The sequence below is a fragment of the Sinocyclocheilus grahami genome, unplaced genomic scaffold, assembly GCF_001515645.1.
Source record: "Sinocyclocheilus grahami isolate Dianchi unplaced genomic scaffold, SAMN03320097.WGS_v1.1 scaffold912.1, whole genome shotgun sequence".
NCBI lineage: Eukaryota > Metazoa > Chordata > Actinopteri > Cypriniformes > Cyprinidae > Sinocyclocheilus > Sinocyclocheilus grahami.
In genome coordinates, this window is record NW_015506091.1 from 94,434 (window position 1) to 119,604 (window position 25,171).

General features: G+C 37.5%; 1 protein-coding gene across 10 annotated transcripts in view; it reads right to left on the bottom strand.

Annotated features, from left to right (window-relative positions):
* Window positions 1-25,171, bottom strand: part of LOC107564123 (receptor-type tyrosine-protein phosphatase delta-like) — a 286,174-nt gene that overhangs the window by 64,143 nt on the left and 196,860 nt on the right. For 9 of the 10 annotated variants that reach the window (XM_016249129.1, XM_016249126.1, XM_016249125.1 and 6 more), the window contains 3 exons: window positions 24,249-24,400; window positions 10,191-10,339; window positions 4,956-5,097 (listed from right to left, as the gene is read on the bottom strand). In XM_016249129.1, coding sequence (XP_016104615.1) covers window positions 4,956-5,097; window positions 10,191-10,339; window positions 24,249-24,339 — 382 coding nt within the window. In that variant the 5' untranslated portion in view covers window positions 24,340-24,400. The remainder of the gene's footprint in view (window positions 1-4,955; window positions 5,098-10,190; window positions 10,340-24,248; window positions 24,401-25,171) is intronic. The other variant, XM_016249124.1, reaches the window with a different exon arrangement.

The following is a 25,171-nucleotide window of genomic DNA, read 5'->3' on the forward strand; positions in this document are numbered from 1 at the left end:
GACTGTGTGCCGAAGATTACGCCTTCGTTCAAAGCAAAAGTTGAGGGACGGTCAGATTCGAGTAAATTGATGCACTTTCAAGCACGTTCAGAAGAAAGGTGCCGGCGTTCCGGCTCTGGCACGGATATTTCTGGATTACCATAAAACAGGCTTTGTCTAGACGCCTAGAGGCTGAGGTAAGGCAGAGAATGCACCATTTCCCATCAGTGTCACCGGTCACGATCGCAGAGGCTTCTCCTCTAGCTCCGCTGTGAGAAACAGATCCGAACGGAAGAGCAGCTGTTGGACTTTCCCTCCGTGACATAACAGAGCAGAACGTCATTCATCCTTCCTCACTGCAGAAGATGCGTCTGTGAAAGCTCTTATCAAATAAATGAAGATGCAGGAATTGTTTTAAACATCGGAGCGCCATAACTTTAACTCCATATGCCCTGAATCCAATGAATGATCGGCACATTCATGAACAGATGGTTTTATTTGCTTTCATTTTCTGCAACCCGACACCAAAATCCGTGGAATAAATCAAGTTTTGTGTGATTTGAAGGCACTAGAATGAGTAGTAACAGGTTTTCAGATTTAGCCTATATATATATATTTTTTTTTTTGTATACCTTTCTTTACAGGGTTGATAGTTGACTTTGATGGTAACACTTCAATGAGTTAACATGAACTAACACTGAAAAATACTTCTACAGCATTATTAATCTTTGTTAGTTAAAACCAAAATGTGCTACCTGGTGTTAACCTGTTAATATTACTTTATTAATATTATTTAATAGATTTCAACTGACATGAAATAACAATGAACATTTTTTGTTAATTGAATAATGTTAGCAAATATTTAAAAATACTGTAATAAATGTATAGCTCATTGTAAATTAACTAATGGGACCTTATTGTGAAGTGTTACCAAATATATATATTTTTTTCTATAAATCAAAATTAATTTTTCTTACAATAATGATGGTTGAATTTGATGAATGCAGTCAACACTACAAATTGTAAAAGAAAGAAAAAAAGAAAGAAAACTAAATACATACATACATAAATACATAAATAAGTATTTAAGTAAGTTTTCCTGTCATGTCGAAATGATGTAATTTCCTGGGTGTCACTTTTTTAATGCAATAAAATTAAGCAATAACAGGGATGAGCGCAAAACACTGGACACTGCTAAATGATACATTTGGGAAATTAAAATGAATTAATAACTAATACAGTTCCTAATACAAGGAATAAATATTAATGCAACTGACTATATAAAAACTGACATTGTTGCATGATTTAGGATCATTGCTGGACACAGATGAGAAAGTGGAGACTGGCCAAAATCACCATTTTAAGGGTAAAACAGACATCTGATAATTTTGAAACGAGTTACTCTTCATGCTATTGGCTTAGGAAATATGAGCTAGTTCTCAGGACAGGATCATGGGGTCGGTGCCTGCGGCGCTGTAACATCAGCGCTGATGATATTCTCCGGCTGACTGTGTGAGTGGACGTCAAATGGACATCAGGTCACAGCACATTGAACTAAATGAATTCAGTTAATCTCTCTGATGTTTCTCCATCCCTGGAGCCAAATTCTGACGCTAATGTTCCCCCTCAGGGTCATTTAAAGGCCTTTCAGTTCCACCATGCCTAGTGGCACTTTACTTCTCCAGAGCCCTCAGCTTTATCCTGAATCCTGCAAGCAAAAGCCATGTCTGGTCTTATAGCTCTGATGCATCGATTTCCTCTGTCTTTACCAGAGTCGTGCATGAATTTTACAGCATCATATAATGTTGAAAATGTATGCATCTAATGTCCCATTGTTGGTTTTGTTACAAAAAAAAAGCACACCATAAAAGTAAAATACAAGCATCATAACTTTAGTCCACATTTCTTCTCCATTTGAGTCTTCTGAAGTAATGTGATGTTTTGAGTAAGGAACTGACCCGAAAATGACCCACATTTACGTTTTCACTCATTTATTATCATTTCTAACATATTTGCGTATGCACATCAGGTTTTGAATATGGCTACAGAAAAGCTATTTTAATGGAAAAGAGCATCTCACACGTGTTCGAAATGGCATGATGTGAGTAGATGGCGAAAGGGTGCTCAACTGAGTGCTCAAATGCATTTCTCTGGAACTTTTCTCGGCCAACAGCAACGTTTGCGCTTCTCCAGCGTGGAGATCTTTTGTTTTCTTTGATGCAGAATGCATTGTGCCTGTGACCTTGTTGGCAAATATGGGCCTGAAATCCCTGGCCAGTCTGTGAAAGGACCGAACGCATTGGTCCCAGTTCAGTGGGTGCATTCATGAATAAGACATGACCCATATTCCCACACAACACAAGCACGGCCGATTGAACGCCACGTTTTTAGGGGAAGAAAAGTATGTCGGGGCTTAACCGAGGCAAAGACGCTTTAATGCAAAGCTTGTTTTCGATGCTCGTGCAGTCTGCCGCAGCCTGATATCTTACGGCGGAATATGTATTAGTTTTGTGTCATTATTCATGCTCAAACGATGCTGCTTGCCCACTGGCTGAATGTGCAGTAATTACTACAACTCGGCTTCCTTCATTTATATTAATAGATAAATATTTGTTTAAGGCTTCCTGTTCGTAATTATTTCCATTTAGACCGTCATTCCAGGTGAGGCTCGGAGAGAGAACAGCACACGACTCGTACTCATACTGCATTTATAGAGTATATACTGCTGTAGTGTGTGAGTTCAGACTCTCTGTGTGCAATACTCAATCACACAGCGCTTTGTGCTCCACTCGACCTTCCATTCCAGTGTGACGAACGAGCCGCCAGTCGTTTTTAATCTTCCTTGACTCATTATTGGATTGGAGAGCCCGAGTTAAGACACTTTACATAAAATTTGATAAAGGTAAAATAATCACATTTATTCCCACGATGATAACTTCACATGCAATCTTTACCAAAAAAATCTCATTTTGAAGGGAAAAAAAAGAAGCAATTTCTTTGGTTTTAACGACTTGAATTGCAATTAATATCTATTTTATCTCCAGGTTACTAGGTAAAAGTTCAAATAAATGTCAGATAGTGAAACTCTCGCGATTGGTCGTATGTCACAAGTTATAAAATAAAACATCACTGAAGCAAAAAAAAAAAACTGTTCTTTGAAATATGCAATTATTTCATCAAAGTGTTTAGTTAAAGACTGTTCTTGAGCTAATCAATATATTTTAGTAAAACTATTTAATTACACATTGGCGTTTGTTTTAAATGCATATTATTGCTGACAGATATAATATGATATATAATATATTCAGTAACATTAATCGCTGTTGTTATTGTTAGGTAAAACCAAAAGTTAATTAAAACAAAAGGGTAATTGACAAAACTTAATAAAATAAAATGAAAAATGTCATAAAAATGACAAATTTAAATGAAAATGAAAAATGTTTCTTCGATAACTAACTAAAATAAGCTAATGTACCTACATTAATTAATTCAATTAAACTATATACAAATCTTTAAAAATTCTAATAAAATTACTAAAACTATTAATTAAATTTAACAGCTATATAAAAATATATATTTTTAAATCATATTAAAATTAAAAAAAAATTTTTTTATTAAACCTACATACTTAATGTTAAAGTGCATAAAATGACTAAGACTTCAATTTAAATTTAAACTAAAATTAGAATGAAGACTGAAAATATGAAAATGAAAGTTAATTCAAAATAATAAATACTATAAATAATAACAAAATATTAAATACTACACTTAATACTTAAAATAATAAATAACAGTACTAAAATAACACTGATATTAATAGTTCTGGAATCACTGATGTTATGACACAATCTGGGTCAATATCATTGGTCTAAATAGTAAGGGGGGGGCAACTGTACATCTTTAATAAGGTAATAAACGGAATACTGTAATAAACGGCAGATGCTGCCGTATGTTTCTCAGACCCACAGATGGCAGGGAGATCTGAGAGTTATGAAGGACATGTTCTGCTGTATGTCCTGTAACATCGCCCTCGGTCTCCCCTGCTGTTCACATCATATCTGTACAGACAGCAATATATACTGCAGAGTATTCTCAACATATCCAGAGAGATTCACAGACTTCCCCCTGATTGAGTTCTGATGTGCTGCAGTGTGTGTGTGTGTGTGTGTGTGTGTGTGAGAGAGAGTGTGTGTGTGTGTGTGAGAGAGAGAGAGTGTGTGTGTGTATGTGTGTGTGTGTGTGTGTGTGTGTGTTTTCTAAGCGCCGCGCTGCTATTGTGTTGCAGGTTTTATCAGGCCTGAGCTGCAAACAGCAATACTCTCCCTCCAACAACAGATGTGGACACAAAGGAGCGAGAAGGAGGGAGAAAGTAGAGGGAAAATGTTTTGCCAATAACCATGCTAATGTTTGGAGGTGGAAAGCATATTCTTCTTTTGCATTTCTCCCATTTTAGGTCTGGCAGATTCTTTCTCACACCAACCAGATATAAACTGGCAAGGACTGTTTTGTTTAGTAGCTGCTTTTCATCATTTCATTAAAATATAAGTCTTTCATTGGTGCAAATGGTAAAAACTGGGAAAGGAGAGCAGTTTCACTCCGGTTTCTCCACACGGACGCTGGCACATTCAACAAGGCCACTTTGTAAGAAATGTTGTAAATGTAGCATAAAATTAGAGTTATATTGATGATGCAGAAGCTAGCGAGCGGGAAAGCCCGTCTGCTAATTAGAATATTAATCACCCCGTTAAAAAGCTCCACGGTCAGTGTGAGCTGAAGGAGCTGAATGATCCATCCGCAGGACCCTTTTCTAGAAATAAAACGTAATTTACTGAATTGCCAACTACTCCGGCTTAAACATGTGAACGAAACCAAAGCTCACACACTGAAGAAAGATACAGACACAGCCAACATACCTGTGAAGGCTGGAAGGCAATGAGAGAGCAAAGGTTAGCGCAGGTTTTTGCTCATAAACCTACCACGTAAAACAGTGAGTCGTGTGGTGGCGCTCGTCTCCCCAACACTGTTGGAGGCGACACATTCGTAAATGGCTTCATCGCGCGGCGTCCGCAGCGGCTGGATTCTCAGAACGGAGCCCGATCCGTCATCGAACTCTATGACCTACAGGTGCGAGAGACAAGATATGTTACGAGAGTTTTATTTGCTCATAGTTGATGACGGACAATCATGCTCTCACACACACTTCATCCTGACACAGAGCTCTGGACAGACAACGGACACCGTGGCACGATGTTCATTTACGCAACCTGACGCAACAGTACGAACACAGGACACAGAAACAGTCTGGTTAAGATCTGCGGCCGGGCTGCGATTTGGAAAATATCTGTAATTGCTGATATTTTGGAGTTCTCATCCTGAAGCCCAGTGAAAACTCAAGAGATTTGTTCTCATTTCGTGTCTTTAACGAATGTTTCTTCTGAACATTTGTACGATAAGAGACCGATGATGTCTGATATATTGGCTGAGGGTTGCGACTGAATAAAGTGTGTTATTAGCATACTTCTTTTAACCTACAAACACAATGTCATTATTATTTAATCTTGTAGATATAGCTTTTTCATAAAGGCATTATTTTTGTAAATCGTCAAAAACCTCTGGCATAAATCCTCTGGTTCTAGCTTAAGTACAGTTATGATACACTTAGAATACTTAGAGTATACTTAGGGACCAAGTAGTATACTTAAAATAGACTTGAAGTATGCTGTTATGTTTGCATACAACATATAATTATACTTGCAATATAAAAACTAAACTACCTAAAAGTGTACTTCCATAAACTAAAAAGTACACTTATAAGTTATCTTGTAGTATAGTTGAAATACATATATGGAATATAAAAACAACACAATGTAAACTAGTTGTGTACTACTGTTACTTTTAAAGTATACTTTTACTAAAAAGCTGTCCAATTTAGTCCTAAGTAGTTCTGAACGTGCACACAACAGACCTTACAAAAAAGAAGTATACTTCAAGTTAATTTTGTTTTAACATAAGTAAACTTTAAGTTTTATTTTGTATTGCAAGTATACTGTGAACTATACTAAAAGTGAACTTATAGGTATACTATAGATACTTCTAGAGTTTATTTAAATATACTTTGAAGTGTATTAGCTGAATAGTTTTTATACTGCAAGAACTTAACATCATACTTAAAGCTTATTATTTACTTTTTTCTTCACTAAGTACACTAGCAGTTTCCTGTTTATTAGATTTTTAAACTTGAAATAAAGTTTAGTTTAAGTTCAGAAACGGTTTATTCTGGTAATGGCTTATAATAGAAGCCAGTGTAAATCATGTCTGATACAATACTCTCACACAGATGTTCATCTGTCAGGTTGGTTTCCACTTATGCATTCTTCACTTTAAGATTTTTCACCGCGAAGCTGACTCGTTATTATAAACGTGTACAATTTATGCTGAAGTTGAGTAAAATAAACCATTGTGTGCGAAGAAAACGTCAAGAAATGTACAAAAACAAATGTTTACACCAGTGTAGGCCCAAGTATATTTAGAATACTAAATGATACTTTTAAGTATACTTAAGTATTAGTGCTGTCAAACGATGAATCGCATCCAAAATAAAAGTTTTGTTTACATAATATATGTGTGTATACTGTGTATATTTATTATGTATATATTAGCCTAATACACACACATGCATGTATACATTTAAGAAAAATATGTTTTGTTTATATATAAAATATAAAATAAAATATAATTATATATGAATATATAATGTATATAAGAGAGTATATAACACACGTGTGTGTGTGTGTAAATATTTTTCAAATATATACATGTATGTTTGTGTATTTATATATACATAAGAAATATATACAGTACACACACATATATTATGTATAAAAAAAACTTTTATTTTAGATGCGATTAATTGTGATTAATCATTTGACAGCACTATTAAGTATGTAACAATTAAACAGTATATATATATATATATATATATATATATATATATATATATAAACAGTGTATTAAAATGCTCAGTGAATGTCTGAATGCAATGCTAATTCTTAAACCAGACGTTTCACGATAAACCTGGCGGCTTTAAGAATGGGCTGGCATGATCTGGCCCACTCTTAAAGCAGATCGCATGAAACATGAAACGAGGACTATTTCTTATTATTATTAAATATTTTTTATTTTTGTAGCATCTGTTTTTTTTATTTTAATTTTAGCTAAAGTTTCAGTATTTTTTTTTTTATTCTTATGTTTTATAGTCATTTTTCCCTAAATATGTCTATAGTTTTGATTGGTTTTTTTATATATATATATATTAGAGCCCAACCGATATATTGTTTTGCCGATATTATCGGCCGATATGAGTCTGTCGCAGATATATCGGTATCAGCGAATATGCCGCCGATATGACTTTTTTTTTTACAGAACATAAAACGATACATTAGTACATTAAATTTCTAATATTTTGTATGAAATGTAATTCAAATTATAACAAAAATAAAGTTACATTTAATTTACAATGCAATAACCTTTAATTTAAATGCTTCTTATTACATTATATTTCATAATAAAATTATTGTAATATAAAATGCAATATAATAAAATAAATTGATTTATATTTCATATAAAATGTAATTTAAAATAAAAAAAATGTATAACATTACATTTACAGAGCAATATAACTTTTAATTTAGTTTAATTTAAATAATCATTTAATATAAAAATAATTTGATATTTAATATAAAATGTAATTTAAACTGTAAAAAGTAACATGTAACGCTTAATTTACAATGTAACATTTAATTCAATCTAAATGTTTCTATAATGCATTATATATATGCCATAAAAATACTTTTAGATGAAATTTAATTTAACAAAAATCATTTGATTATATATGAATTTTTTTTCTTACAGAACATATAACGCAGATTCAATGCTTATGAATGGTGTAATTACTTAGTTTGTCCAGCAGAGCGCGCTCCATTGTTTGCTACTGGCGACCCAGGTCAGTGTAGTGTAGAGATGCGCGGTTGAGCTCAAACTTCACCCGAGTTCGCTGCTTCAAATTATCCGCCCACCACCCACCCGCACCTATATTTGATCATCACATTACAATGATTATAATTTTTAGTTTTGCATGATGACATGATGAATGGATGGTTAATTTTTAACAGGAGATTCAGTGACGTTAAAAGGCTAGAGCTGATCTGCGCATCACGGCACGTGTCTACGGCGCATTAAAGCCTGTGTTACGGCCACCGGAGCTCATCGCGGACATTCAGTCAATGCTGGTGTTTATACCGGCCGTGCTGCGGCCCACAACTCATGCTTATCACATCGGTCACATCACATCGCGTGGCACGACAAAATACAGTAGAATTTATATTCTATTTTGTTGCGCCGCACCGCGCCGCTCGTGTCCGGTGTAGAATAGAACCCATTATAATCAGTAATGTTGTCTACACTGGATGCAGTAAACTGATGCCTCGTTCTATTTATGATGTGCTGACACAAAGTTCAAATGATTTTCAACGGTCACTTTGTCGCGTTCTGTTGCGGCGCAGACACGGTGTCAGTACAGTTTGTCAGTACAGTCAGTAACGTAGCAGATTGAAAAGATAGTATCTTTCTGCAGTCCAATATACGGCAGTGCGGTGCTGGCTTGAGTCTGTTAAATGGTGATTTAACACCTAGTTGGAGAGACACAATGTCCCCGTCTTTTATTCTCACAATGAGCTTATCATACTCGTTTGCTACATTAGTAGGGCCCTATGATTTCCATGATGCAGAAAACATGGACAGAATCGTGAAATCCAGTCATAAAAACAGAATTTACTGCATAACATGAAACATTTCATGGAATTTGTCTAAGTATATATACAGTATATATATAGAGAGAGAGACTGTGTTTGTGAATATTAAACTGCAAAAAGACTTATTTAAATACGAATGTTCTGCATGTTCATTTGATTACCAGAAAATACAACACAGAATTTGTGAAAACAATATTATTCATTATTATTATTTATTAATTTGAGATGTTTACATTTGGAAAAGCTGTGCTTCCTGCATAAACCTCCCCCTGTTGGTTTGGCAGTAGCTTGTTTGCCCTACAGTTAACTTGTTTAACTTCTTAATTCAAGTTATATAGGCTATATTTTGTTCTATTTGTGTTGTTATTTATAATAAGTGAAGTGAAGTTTACTGTTAGGTGCACTGATGTCAGACTCATTTTGAATAATAAAGTTTATTGTTAAATTGAAGTGAAGTTTACTGTTAAGTGCACTGATGTCAGACTCATTTTAAATAATAAAGTTTATTGTTAAATTGTTAAATACCCTGCCTCCACTACAGAAGCTTATGTTTGTCATATCATTATAAATGTTTGATCACCACATTTGAGTTATCATTGCAAAAAATGTGTTTATGTATATATATTCTATTTATGTAGGCTATATACTGTATTCTATATACAGTACCAGTCAAAAGTTTGGACACACGAATGGGAAGTGTGTCCAAACTTTTGACTATACTGTACTATAATATAGCCTACACATAAAGGATATCGGCCGATATAACGATATCGGTCTTTTTTTACTCCCTAATATCGGTATCAGCATCGGCCACCAAAAAACCCATATCGGTCGGGCTCTAATATATATATATATATATATATGTATGTATATATGTATGCAAATTAACAAGTGCAACGAATGCAACAGACCTATCCATCATCGGTATCAGCATCGGCCACCAAAAACCACCAAAAAACCCATATCGGTCGGGCTCTTATATATATATATATATATATATGTATGCAAATTAACAAGTGCAACGAATGCAACAGACCTATCCATCTTAAGACAGACTCATTTAAAATAATTATGTTTAACTCGAAATAAAAACATGACGTTGAGAGCTGGACTTCAGTCAAGCAAGTAGCGATGCAAATAGCTTTTTTTTTTCTTCAAGAACCACACTTAGGAACATTATTACGAACATCTTAGAATTTATGAAGAACTTATGAACTTTCTTAACTTTTTTTCCCTAAAGATTTTTGTGAATCCGGCAACAGGCCATGAGTAATCGTGCATGTTAGTGGTGGGAGGATATGCTAATGAGTGGGTGTGGCTGAAGCAGTGGGTGTGGTTAATGGGCATGGTTATTGTTAGCATTCACTTGTCGAGCATTTTACATCAGAACAATAGACCTAATACCTCAAAACGCTGGTTGCTCACTCTCTTCCCCTTCTTGTTCCACACGATCTTGGGCTGCGGGTCGCCAGTAGCCTGGCAGATGAAGGAGGCGACGCCGCCCTGAACGCCCGTCTGATCGTTCGGGGTTCGTAAGAACTTTGGTGGCGCTGAAAGAGAGAAAGCAGAAGAGGCGTGGTTACACAACTGATTCAGACAGATTATTGAACGGAGACGTTTTACACAACACAGCAGTCAATGAAAGAAGAAACTCAATCAGATGAACCGAGCAAAGATGTGAGGATAACCCCATGAATTTCAGAGCCTACTAACAGTGTTGGGGAAAATTGCTTTTAAAAGTGATGCATTACAATATTGTGTTACTCCCTAAAAAAGTAACCAATTGTGTTACTACGTTACTCTTTATAGAAAGCAATGCATTGCCTTACTTTTTGTCACAGGTCTGGGCTTGCGTTTTTTTTAGTTATATTTTTGGCAACTGTAAAGACTCTTTCACAGCAAAAGTGAAATGAATAATCTTCCGGCTGAAGGAAACGCCTCCGCACTCACTCCTGATTTCTCTCAACACAGGAACAGGAGAGCTCTCAGTCAATAAATGCAAAAACAAAGTAACCCGTGTTACTTATTTGAAAAAGTAGTGCAGATGTTTCACTGTATCCTTAAAAGTAATCCGTTACTTGGAAAAAAGTAATCTGGTTAAATAAATTTAGTTACTTGTAATTCTGTTACTTGTAATTAACTTGCCAATTTAATATTTTTATGCAATTTAACTTTGTGCTTTTAAGTGTTTTATCTTATTTTTCCAGTCCATTTTATATTTGTTCATATGCATACTATTTCTTTATTGATTTGTTTTGTTTGTTCACAACAAAGCATGACTGTGCCAAATATGGCTGTCGTTACCAACATGCCAAACACTGTAAACAACAATTTCATTTTCCCCAGAAGTTTGTATTAGTTACTAATGAAGACGAGCGGCGTCAGGATCACATCAGAGCCATGAGATCAAAAACCGCATTTATTTTAAGAGTTTTACATCATGATCTGAGCGCGGTTTATTAGGTGTCATTAATAGAGCAGATGGTAATGAATCCCAGAGTCCAAAATTAACACCCGCCAAGATCCAAATGAGGTACAAACAGTGGAATGAATATTTGTCCTGAAATATTATTATGCATGATTTAAATGCTATATATGTACAAGTCCACCTCACTAATGTAAGAAACACAAATAATGCACAGCAGGGGATCTGTTTAAAACAAATCGACCAATCAGATGAAACTGGGGGCGGGATCTTGAGTGCATACAGACACTACCATTCAGTAAGACTTAAAGACTTTAATACTTATACTCAGCAGGGACGCATTAAATTAATCAACATTTACAGTAAAGACATTTATAAAAAGATGTATATTTCAAATAAATGCTGTTCTTTTGAACTTTGTTCATCTGTGAATCCTGAAAAATAAAATGCATCACAGTTTCCACAAAAATATTGTGCGGCACGACTGTGTTCAACATTGATAATAATCAGAAATGTTTCTCGAGCAGCAGATCAGCATATTATACTGATTTCTGAAGATCATGTGACACTGAAGACTGGAGGAATGATGCTGAAAATACAGCTGCACATCACAGAAATACATTACAGTTTAACAGAGATTCACATAGAAAACAGCTGTTTAAAATTGTAATAATATTTCACGTTTTATTCTGTATTTATGATCAAATAAATGCAGCTTTGGTGAGCAGAAGAGACTTGTTTTACAAATATTCAAGTCTGGGGATGGGTCACAATGTTTGAGACTAAGCACGGCAACTGACTAGTCAACTAGTTATAGATGTTTAAACATGTAGAGTCAGTGTTATTTTAGTATTATTTATAGACTGTTGTGTTTTAATTTTAATCATTTTGTTACGTGCTTTTGCCATTTTTATTAAGTCTTTGTTTTTAAAATATTTCTATATAGGTTTAATTTTTGTTTTAGTAATGTTAGTTGCCAATGTTCGTTTAGATTTAGTTTTTCATCTAACAGTTATACTTTATTTCCTTTTCATTTAATGAAACCATTTCTAATAGTTTCAGTTAGAACAGTGTCAGATCCCTGGTATGGCGGATCATGGCGGTGAGCACTTGCTCGCTAGCTAGAGAGCTGCTCGTGCTTGAGGTGGGCAGTTAATACAGGATGTGACATGCGTATCCCATAGTTCCTGTCTATAATTGGATCTGAGAGCGGGGTGTCACTGCCGCGACCAGAGGGATTTCACTGAGTCGTCCAAAATATCTGCCGTCGCTGCCAACAGCCACCGCCTCTCTCGCGCTCGCTCTGTACTTCACAGCGCAGTTTCTCAGCATGTAAATACGTAAAATCGTATCTGGTGCGGCTGTCAGGACGGGTGTCATACACTTATCTGTTCACTCGAGTAACACATCAAAGATGCGGCTGTCAGTGAATCTGCTCTAACGGCGTTTGGGGTCGACAGTAAATCCCGCTTAGGGTGCGATTTGGGACAGGGACATTTTTTCCCCCAATATGAAGGCTTTGTTTTCTCCTCTTGGAGAGGATTATGGGTAATTATGTATCCTGCTATGTACAGTATGTACAATTGCAATTTTAAAAAAATCTCCAAGTTTGCCGTGCTTGTTTGTAGGGCTGCACAATTTGGCCAAAATGTATAATAATAATAATAATAACTAACTGTTGTACTGTAAATTATTATTATTATATTAAACAAATATTACTAATGTAATGTTTCACTTTAAAAAGTAATAAGGAATGTTACTACTGTAATATCTCCCTTCTAAATAAGTAAGCAATAATTATTTTATTTTACAGCAAAACTGTAAAATCACAATACTATTATTTCAGTTTGGTTAATATTAATAATATTTTAATTGCTAAAATAAAAATATTAAACAAAACAGGAAATATTTTCTATAGTAATATGTCTTGTTCAAAATAAGTATTTAAGAAAAAATAATAATGATGATAACTGCTGGTTTATAAATCACTCTCATTACAAGTTTTTGAAGCGTGTTGTTTTCAAATGTGACTCAAACGCTGGCGTGTAACTGAACACAGTGCTGCGCTTCACTCTGAAACATGCAGCGCATGAACCACATCGCACAGTTATACTGTGATTAACAGCGCCGCCGTACCGCTACACAGCACCTCCATTTCCAGCGAGACAAACGCACAGACAGTGATATCAGCTGTGCTTCTGATTTTGGTTATTTGATCAGGTCATGTGACACTGCAGAATACGACGGTTTGAAATGTTTCTGATGCACAATGCATGCACTCTCACAGACATGAGTTCTGCAGTCGCATGTCTTCGCTTCATTCGTCACACTGGAAACGGACGCTGTGCGCACTGCATTGTGGGATACGGTGTGTGTGGTGCGGTGAGCTCTGCTGTGAAGATTCAGTAGATCATCTGGGCATTTCACGAGCACAGAAACAGCTCAGTCTCTCAGTCCATCAGAAGACATTTGTGTCTTTTCTCTTCTTCAGAAGCGAGTGACACGTTCGATTTCTCCCGCATGAGCGGCTTGTATTCGCTGTCAGTCAGAGACACTTTCATGATTAGAGTCTGTCAAACGAGTGTCTCTCACAAACACTGCGCTTTAAATATACTGTTAACCTCCCAAAATCACAAATGCAATCCTCCTGTCTTTGCTTGTGAGAATCATTAGCTATCAAACATCATATTATCATCGCATGAAGCTGCAGTTTTAAACATCAGATGTCTGTTTGTGAATAACGTCACGTCATTTAACTCAATTTTACACAAGTTGACTACATTCATCAAGCTCAATCATTCAACACCGTCAAAGTTATTGTTATTGTATTGTAAAAAAACCCCCCAAAAAACTGAATTTGTTCAGTAACAAGGTTGGAAACAAATAAAATAAAATAAACTATGCAAAATCTAATAATAATGATAATAATAATGTAAAATAAAATATGCAAAAAAATTCCAATTAAAAATGTTTTAATAAAATATATGATATGATATATGATACGATACGATACAATATGAACCCTGTTGTCTGTTTCTGATCTGGGGTGCGTTTCCCAAAAGCATCGTTAGCCAACTATGGTGGTTCGTTCCATTGAACTCTATTGATAACGACGGAACTTGCGCGACCATAGTTGCTTTTGGGAAACGCACCCCTGGTTGAGATTCAGGGTTTGTGGGGACACTTTACCTGCATAATAACGGTTTAAAATAGACAACACCACTTCACCGCACACACACACGCTAGTGCTTTTATAAATAATGCTTTTCATGACATTTGCATAAGCATATTTGATCAAGCGTTAGTCAGAGACGCCCATTACCGCTGTTTGACCCAAACGTGTTAAACATGCTTGAGTAACACGGGAGTATCAGGACCGGCGCAGGTGTCTCTCACCTCACGCTCAGGTGCGTCTGAGTGTGTGACCGCTGATCTCCATTGGTCTGCAATATTTGCCAATTATAAGGACATTTAAAGCTCTGATTTGTGTGATTTTGTACACACAAAAAGTGTTTCTAATTTTTAAAATAACAACAATAATAATGGGAAAGGCCTCAAATAAATGCCACATGCTTTGGTATGTGGATATTTAATGCAGTGGCATTCAGCATTTTGTTTTAGTAAGATGTAATTGTAAACTACTTTTTTGCCATTGCTGTATATTCCAGTTGCTCCTAAAGACTACAGGACTGGCTTATAGCACACATACAGTCTTGTTTGAGAGCAGCATGACCTTTCACACAGCATTAATTTAATGGTGGTCTATGAGAATGTTTCAAACCATTTTCACAGCACAGCGACTTTATAACGGCCACAACAACATAAAATCTGCTCTGCCAGAGGTGACCGGCCCACACACACCTGACAGATGCACACACAGCCGTCCGTCTGACACAAACACATACACAACACTGTTTTCAAATGAACGACACTAGGAGAAGTTTTCAAGTGCAGTTCAGCCAGTTGTGCCAATGAGTGAACGTATTTCTCCACAGTTACCAAAAGTCCATGTTTTGGTGCGGCTGGTGTGTTTGTGTTTAACACTGAGATGGTAGCGTATGAGACTGACGTCTACAGAAGCTCATCTGGTGTGTGTGTGTGAGCAAGAGCTCCATATGGCTAACGATCAGCTAATGAGAATCTCTGGAGAGCGACAGCTCGCGGGACCTGAGCGATGATCTTTCCTCTGAGCGCCAGCGTTTTAACGCCAGATGACGACCTTCGATAAAAACGACATCATCTACTCGTGCAATTTGATACATGGGGCGACTACACCAACATCCGTTATCTCTGGATTCTCGCTGACGCACCTGACCAGCTCGGCCATGAGGAGGCGCACGGCGGCCTCTTCGCCTGATAAAACAGCTGACCCTCTTTCAGAAGGATTCTGGACTCTGATTCACGCGGCGGGTCACGGACATCACCTGGTTCCCCAGGCAACAGCGAATGTCACTTCACAGCCCACACAGGTCTCGGCTCGTGTCGAGGTTTGACGAACGCCTCCGGCCACGTTTACAGCCTGACATTTGTGCTCCCATATTTACTTCTTGGTGTTCACGAACAAAAACACCATTTTGAAAACGTTCAGGCCGATGATGCAGATATGGGTCAGAGCAGATTCCTGTGAGACTCCAACCGTTTGTCTATCTTTCGTGTACAGGTGTCATCAACACCTCTGACGATATCAGAACAACCTCATATTTAATTCTGTGACGGTGTGTGTGTGTGTGTGTGTGTTTAGCTTGAGGATCTGGCATTGAGTGTGTGTGATGGTTCATGGTTATCCCACAAGAGTAAACTAGCTTTCTCCTCACTAATATTTACCTCAACAGCTGACCACGGGATCAAGGACAATGTGTACATATTATGACGGGAACAAAGTGCAATTCTCCTGAAGGAAAACACGCACCCTTTCACCTCTTGTTGGTTTTCTGTCTAAAGCTCAAGGCTGGTAAATGGAAGATTTCTGGTTTTTAGATTTAATCTTGAACTATCACCCCTGGCTACTCCAGGAGAACTGTCCTTTAATAAGTCAATAGTAAGTTACTTGGTACTATATATTACTTTACAGGAAGTTCAGATGGGGCATTTGGCAGATAGTTTGGGGTGTGCAAAGAGCCAGGTGAGTTAGAAATCAAGGGAAAATGACTGTGAAGTGGATTTCTGGAAACACAGCTAAACCCATTTGTCTGAAACTCTCATTGGTCAGCAAATGCTTACATTCATGAGCAATGCAACACCTTTGATCATTTAGACCTCATTAGGGCTTAGTTTCTGTTCTACAAACAGATCCATTTAAATCCGTTACAGTACAATTTGAACGAGTGTGCATATAAACCCAGCGACAGTAGTTAACACCAGGCGTCGCTCGCTGGATCATACTGTATGTAGAGGCTTAATTGCAGCAACAGAGCACTGCAGTAGCCCAGTATTGGCTCTGATATTATAGAGCATGACACTCCATGACTAGACTGTTGTTGAGATATGGCCAAGGAAGATTAGCCGTTTAGCCTAGCTGTATGGTGACATTGTGGCTGACTGGAAACACAAGGAATTCTGTCTTCACAAGGTTAAGCGGAAGGCAGTGATCCTTCTTCCAGACTGAGATGATGTTAGATATATAAGCTGGCATTGTGGGGTCGTAAGGCTGAAATAACAGGTGTCGTAGCACAGCATGAATAGGACAAGCAGTGCACCTTTATGATTGTGGCCAGTGAGGTTGTGTAAATGGAGAACAGAAGGGGGCCAAGAACCAAACCCCGTGGTACCCCGTGGTTATTTGATGTGACCCAGTGACAGACGGCAGGATCCTCCTAAGAAGATGAATTGGTTGTAAAAATGGCACCTTTTAAAACAGATAGCAATGAACTCCTTTGGCATGAAATGGAAAATGTGCTTTGGTCGGGATGCAGATAACTCCGAATAGATGCTTTAGAAATAGACATAATTAATTATTGATTTATCTTTTCTCCTTTCTATTCATTCCTGCTCCCTGAGAGAGAAAAAATGCATCTTCTTTTGTTCCAGAGACCTTACTGGAACTGACCATGTGACCTGCTAAAGGATGCTGGGATAGGCCGATGATAAGAGCCCATCTGACATGAAAAGGTCTTCTCCTCGTTAAGTGCCCAGCATTGTGTGTTAAATGAAAGAATTTGCCAGAAATAAACACACACAGACAAACGATTGTGTGAGGCTGAAGTCAGTGTGTTCCAAATGGCATGGATGATACCTTCCCAGGGCGCTTCGAAAAGAAACAACCATTCCCAACAGAAGTGCTCAAAAATAACTACTTCAAAGGACCCTTTGAAATGAAATCATTTGTTGGGTTCAACTGATGGGCACTTCACTCCCAAGAATCTTCACACTGCATCAGAAGCTCTAAGCCTGCACAAGGTTTGCCAAGTATAACTCAAATTAAACCAGCGGCACCTGGCTTGTTGTTGATGTAGCAGTTGATGGTGTTATTATACTGTCAATTCTTTTGATCTGTTATCCTAATAAAGGAAAGAAAGGTGTTTTAACAACTGAAGAACATTAGCATTGCCTTTGTGAAATGATAACCGAAGTTCTTTAGGCTATTTTTCCAGGTAGCCTGTAGAGGGAATAATGCATAGGCATGAACACCTCTGAATGGAACACATTCAATTTCACACTTCCTCATAGTACAGGCCCTCCCTTCAGATCAAGTGCTGTTTGTCTCTCCCTTGTTGGGGACGGAAGAACAACAACAACAACAACAACAACAAACAAAGACTGGACACAAAGAGAGGAGATGAAGAATTGGCTTCCATTTCATTCTTACCCTCATTTTCTCATTCTCTCTCGCTCTGTCGTTTTTTCTTAGCCTACAGTCTTCACAATTAGATTTATGTCATTTATCATGCTGACACACTCGCGGTCTCTCTCTCTCTCTCCCTGTCTTTCTCTCCTCCGTTTCTCTAACGGATGAGCCTCATCCTGTCTGTTTAGACACACAAACCTCTCCCCATGTATAACGTAAAGACGGAGGAAAACACTGGCTCCACACACACACTGAAGAATGGCGTTGGTTTCGCTGAGAGGAGTTTCACAGATGGCGAGGGGAAGTGACTGTGTGAGGTGGCACAGTGGGACACGCACACACACACACACATATACTCGTCAGGGCTGCCAGAAGGGAGTGTGTGTGTGTGTGTGTCCACCACACGGGTTGGGAAAATCTACTTCATGACTAGATACGTTCCCATTAGTCTGAAGAATCAACTCTCCTCAAATCACAGTGGACTTGCGGTGTCGCGGCCTCCGCTGATGAATGTCGGTGGGGCTTGTGAGACCGCATGGAGTCCCGTTCGTCATTTTATCATTCTGAAGGGTGCTCATGAGCGCCCCCTTTGTGCATTCTCAATGCACTAGTGCGGACCTCACAGTGAACTAGGCCTTACATAGTTTGACAAACTTTAAACACATACTGACTAAATTTGACCTTGAATGCATTTTAAGTCGCTTTGGGAAAAGGTGTCTGCCAAATGCATTAATGTAAATGTGATGTAACACGCAGCTCCACCAGAACGCCGTTTCCTTGTGCAAGTCATGTGATTCCCAGACCCAGCATGATGACTAGTGGCACAACTAGTATAGTCTGTACAACCCCTACAGCAGACTACAACCCAACAGTCCTGCAGCTGAGGGTGTCATTTGAGACAGAGCCGAAGGCACTAACTTGAGGAACGACACTGTTTGGGTCATCAGAGTTTGGCTTCTAGGAAATCTCGATGTCGTTCTAGAGAGATCGGTGTTTACCAGGTCGGGTTTTCCCTTCTCATCTGACATCTGAAGTCTGTGTCTCAATATGATTAATGGGCCTTTAAACTGAACCACTTAAAAAGCATTCAAACACTCAAGTCACATTACTGGCCATCTCTTATTGTGATGTCACAGATGAAGAAAGTCTCATGCAGTGATTATCGTGTTTCGTGAGCGGTATTGAGTTTGCCATGCTGAAATGGCATTTAGAGTATTTACACCGCGAATATAAATCTATATCAAACTGAGAGAGGGCAATTTAATTACTGTTTGATCAATACATCTTGTATTTGGTACAAATGGAGTATGAATGGAGAGTGTGTGTGTGTTTTCAGCGATCGTGATGACGACCCCCTGATGGGACGTAATAGTGAAAATGCCTCCTGCTCCGCCCAAACGGTCACGGCTGACTGGGCGAATAGTTCAGCCAATTAAATCCCATAATGAGCGGCGGCAGTTCAGGAAGTGTGAAATTGCAGTTGCTCTCATTCTGTGAAGAAGGAGCCGCACTCGTTGGGCTTATTGATCCCGTGTTTTATTTTATTTTATTATTTCATTTATTTATTTATTTTTGGCGAGAGGTTTGTTGTTTGTGGAAGGTACGAGTCCCTTAAAATAGCACCACTAAACGAACAGTGTCTGATGAAGATTTAGTTCGCCCAAAAACACAATTTTCTTTCCCTCACGTCTTTAGAAACATGTATGACTGACTTTCTTCAGTGGAACTCAAACTGAGATGTTCTGAAGAATGGATACAAATAATTTAAATCTATTATAACAGTGTTCCATACGACTTCATAAGACTGCATTCCATAATCCATTCTAAAACAGCATGAGGAAAGGGTAGAAATTTGATCTGACATTTACTGAAAATCTGTATTTCCACTGTCTTTGGGAGTTTGAGGGAATGATGATTGATGGAGCAATGGTGCTTTCGGGTCTATTTTTTAAGACTTTCAGTTCAAATCCATTGCAAGTAAAAGGAAAAGAGTGACTGGTACATTATTTATAATATTTCCTTTTGTTCCACAGAAGAAAGAAAGGTTCAGAAGGGCGAATAAATGACAGGAATTTTCTACTTTCTACTTTCATTTCAGCTCATTTACATGCAAAATATCGCACTTATTCTTTCTATGCAAATATTTAAAATAGAGTATTAAGCCAATATGCAACGAGTGATGTGTGTGTGTTCTTACAAGTGTTGTTGATTTGCACTCTCTGTTCTACACTAATTAGCTGCACTCATATGCATCATGAATATTCATAATCTAGCATGCAGAGTGGACAATTCATTTGCATGCAGGTGATAATTACTAGATTTGGGTGACACCCCCATGAGAATTGTCCAATGCCGTCTTACTTCACGTCTGACAGAGGCGGTAAAAAGAGCCGTGTCGATGAGGAAAAACTGCTTCTGCTCTTCTGTGTGTGTGTGTGTGTGTGTGTGTGTGTGTGTGTGTGTGTGGGGAACAATCCCATAATGCAATGGGACAAAAGCCGTTCAATTTCATTAACTGCAAAATCATCAATGTGACGGCCGCACTGAACACACTCACACTTTAAGAAGGATCATATGTGTGTGTGTGTGTGTGTGTGTGTGTGTGTGTGAAACAGCAGACGCTAAACAGCTGCCGCTGTGCAAAGCTTGTGGGCATGATAAACACGAGCGCGAGTGCGAACACTGCCCTCTGACTGTCTGTCCGTCTGTCTCTCTCACTCTCTATAATGTCAGCTGTCTATTTCCTAAAGAGCGGTTTCCACTTTTCCACTTACAAGTATTTTTATATCTCACTACAATCAGAAAACAGTCAGTCATTCAGACACAAGCTATTAGAGATCATTAGCGTGACTGTGAACAAAAAGATTGCATCTAAAATTTTAAAGAAAGAGAAAAAGCAGAAATAGGTGTCGTGAAAATTATTATTGTTATTATTATTTATTTAATATTCTTATTTAATTATAATTAAGACATATTTAAGATACTTCAAAATAAACTATAGATTGTACAATATACACATTTAGACCAGTTGGCAACTAAACCTATCACAGATATGAAGATTTAAAATAAATGCACATTTGATATGTTGTTTTTTTTAGACCATAATCAGTGTTTATTTTGATCCTGAAGTGAATCATTATGTTTCTGACGGCACATTGAAGGTTGCTCTGCTGACTAGATGTTAGCTCAGATGATATTTAATAATTACTGCAACAACAACAAATGTGTGGTTTGTTTATAACCACAACAAAAAACAATACTTGAACATTTATGCTAGTCCAAGGTTTACATGGAATCCAGGGTCATTTTAGCTTTTTATTTCAGAATCGATTCACACGAACTTGACTACAGCGTTTTCTACTTCAGCCTGAAATGTCAAGACATCCTCCATAAAAGTCATCTGAACCTGACAATGCCTTTTTTTCATTCCATGTTGTTATAAAAAGCTATGAAAAGTGCATACACTCATCCTCAAGAGTGCTTGCAGAGACGCCTGCCCTCACTTCCACAGGCTACGATATGAAATCCTGCTTGACGTCAGAAAGAGAGAACTGCACTGAAACCTCTTTCTGATTTGCGTACAACAATAGATGTAAACAGCTGACATCCTTTTGGACTGTTTTTACTTACTGAAGAATGACGATGAGTGAAATATGAACTAGGAAATCGGTAATTGGTAGTTTAATGATTTATGATCAATTGTTGCTGGATAATTTGGGTAATTTCAGACTTTTTAGCTGTGGTTGATCAGACTGAAATGATCTCAAAACGCTGCCGTTTATGAAAGTGTCTCTCAGACACAGATATGTTTGTGTTTTTATTATTCTCAGATGTGTTTGACTGTAACTGTACAGCAGACAGACTCACACCCTCAGCTGACGCCTACACTCACAGAACAGGAACCTTGAACGCTTCAGATCGCTCTAAACACAAAGCAGCGTGATCCTGAATTTAGCACAGCATTTCATTTGATTGAACTTCATCCTCCATATTGGGCGGCTCTTTTTCCCATCATCTCCGTGGGTCGATCCGTAGGTTTGGGAAGCTCTAGAGTCTCTCTCTCTCTCTCTATGATGGTTCCTGATTATTCCTGTCATTTTCCCATCAGCTCCGGAACAGCGCAGCACTAATTAAAGCCTGAAGCTGCAAACGAGCTGACAAGATTTTACTACCACAGCAAAACTTACAGAGTGCTAAAATTAAACACCATCACCATCATGTGTCCACATACAGATCCTGAACACGTATGAACTCACGCATATCACACGCTGAACGCTGATGGATGGCTCGCCATTTCAATGAAATTACCATTCATGCAAAGTAGTCGCATGTGGATTTGATAGAGCCTGCACACAATGCAAATAACAACCTGCCTGGCAGCCATATGCAAATATTGATCTAGCAATCATCTTCATAACACAGCAAATAAATGAAACCTCAAAATCACCACAGCAGAACAATGACGAAAAACAAACAACACGCCACGTGTTTGATTGCGTTTAACATCCTCTCTGCACTTAAGTGTCCTGCATGTGCGCTTGTTGTGTACTACAAACCTTAAAAGAATATTTAAAAACTGTACTTGTAGATCATATAATATGAATGAAATAAAAGGCCACTTAAGTGACTTACAGAGAGACACTTCCATCACTATGTTTCTAAACACACTTAAGTACACTTTTAAAAAGTGAACTTTGCAATAATGTCAAATTAAAAGATTTACTTTAAAGTTAATTTATTTTAAGTCATTATGTTTTAATAATCTTGTGTGGCGTTTTAAAGAAGTACATGTATTTTGATGCGTTGACTAACATATTAAAGCACATGTAAAGAACTTAATTATCATTTTAACTCTAGTGTGTTATTCAATATTACATTTAAAGTTAATAGAGTTTAAATGCACTAAATTACACCATCATTATACAAATATTGTTAAACACGTGGTATGTTGTATGGTAGGTTCATTATTTTAGTTGATCATAAATTCAGCAGTACTTCAAAGACAATGTAAGTAATTATGAAATTATCTATACAAAGATGTACTTAAGTGGGTCAAAAACACTCTAAAGTTCAGCTAATTGCATTTCATATAAATTCAAGTTCCTTTAATTGCTATTAACATGCAATTTAAAAACATTACATTCAGTTCACACTTTAGTATATTCTTTTATTGTTTATATCCGTACTCTTTTTAAAAGTATGCTCAAGTGCACTTCTTTTTCACATAGGTGACCTGAGCTAGTTCTATTAGTTTGTGTTTGTTAAACATCACGCTTGAGGCAGGGTTAAGTTGTTGGTTTGAGTATCATAAACAGAAATAGCTATTGATGAGTCTTCTAATGTATTCTTTACTTGAAATCTTTTTCATGGTGTGTGTGTGTGTGTGTGTGTGTGGAGCTGCAGATGTTTTGGTGTGCTTGTGTTAGTCCTGTATCGCACATCTTGTTTAGTTTTGGTTTGGGATTTTCAGTATCTTTTCCATTTCTACGTTTGCAGCTTCACTGCAAAACTTTGAGGTTTGACAGGAACAGAGACATCAGGACACCAGGAGATTCTGTGTCCGCAGTACTTCAAAGACAATGTAAGTAATTATGAAATTATCTATACAAAGATGTACTTAAGTGGGTCAAAAACACTCTAAAGTTCAGCTAATTGCATTTCATATAAATTCAAGTTCCTTTAATTGCTATTAACATGCAATTTAAAAACATTACATTCAGTTCACACTTTAGTATATTCTTTTATTGTTTATATCCGTACTCTTTTTAAAAGTATGCTCAAGTGCACTTCTTTTTCACATAGGTGACCTGAGCTAGTTCTATTAGTTTGTGTTTGTTAAACATCACGCTTGAGGCAGGGTTAAGTTGTTGGTCTGAGTATCATAAACAGAAATAGCTATTGATGAGTCTTCTAATGTATTCTTTACTTGAAATCTTTTTCATGGTGTGTGTGTGTGTGTGTGTGTGTGTGTGTGGAGCTGCAGATGTTTTGGTGTGCTTGTGTTAGTCCTGTATCGCACATCTTGTTTAGTTTTGGTTTGGGATTTTCAGTATCTTTTCCATTTCTACGTTTGCAGCTTCACTGCAAAACTTTGAGGTTTGACAGGAACAGAGACATCAGGACACCAGGAGATTCTGTGTCCCGATCAGCTGTGTCCGGCTCAAACTATCAAACACACAGCACATCTGACCCGACCCCGTAGTAAACAGTACAGACGAGAAGAGAGCAGCAGATGAGAGGTGAGACTTACACTCGGCGCTGGAGAGCAGGACCCAGGCGCTGAGCAGCAGGAGACAGTGTCGGACGGAGGGTAACGCTACACAGACGCTTGGCACAGGCATGATGTTACGACTCACCCGCGGAGTGTGCCAGCTCACAACGCTCCTGCAACGCTCTCACAACCTGCAGAGAGAGACACACACACCAGAGCAATCAATCCATCAGAACAGAAAAGAGAAGTCCAATATTCATGAGCACACTATTTTGGAATTTAAAGCAACGGGCAAAACCATTGTTGTTTTTTATGCACTGGTAAGTTTTGAGGTCTATTTTGCTCCATTAAATGTCTTATTTCAGACTAGTGGAAAGAAGACAAAACACTGAAGTGATTATTTCATTGCACTTTATCTATCGGCATCTGTAGATTGCAATTCCAATCCATATCTCTAACGAGTTATTTCTCCACTTCAGCAGCACTTACACACACCAAAACTTAGAGCTTTATTCCTGTCTATATTCTGAAGGTTTTTACTGAGGGGTTTGTTCATATATATAATTCACACGGATTTATACAACATTTTACACACAAGCTTCAGTCTGGATCCAGAACACCTGAGAAGAGACGATGCAAACACCGAAACAACTTACAGAACGACCACATTTTGCTATAAGTTTGATTGCATCATATAACAGTGTTAATAGTGTTCATCGTCTGTTTGATTTCGTCTTCGATTTTTCCGTACATTTCTGCCATATGTGCATTAACTGACAGTCACCACTGATATATATTGTAGAAACTTGATTTGCTGTAAAGTTGCTTTGCAATGATTTGTATCGTCTATACAAATAAACTTGAAATGAATTTATTCCTAAAAACATGGAGAAAATGTGTATTTTTCCAGTATCTTCTGATTTATGCAGCAATGAAAAGAGAAATACAATGTAAAAACCTTT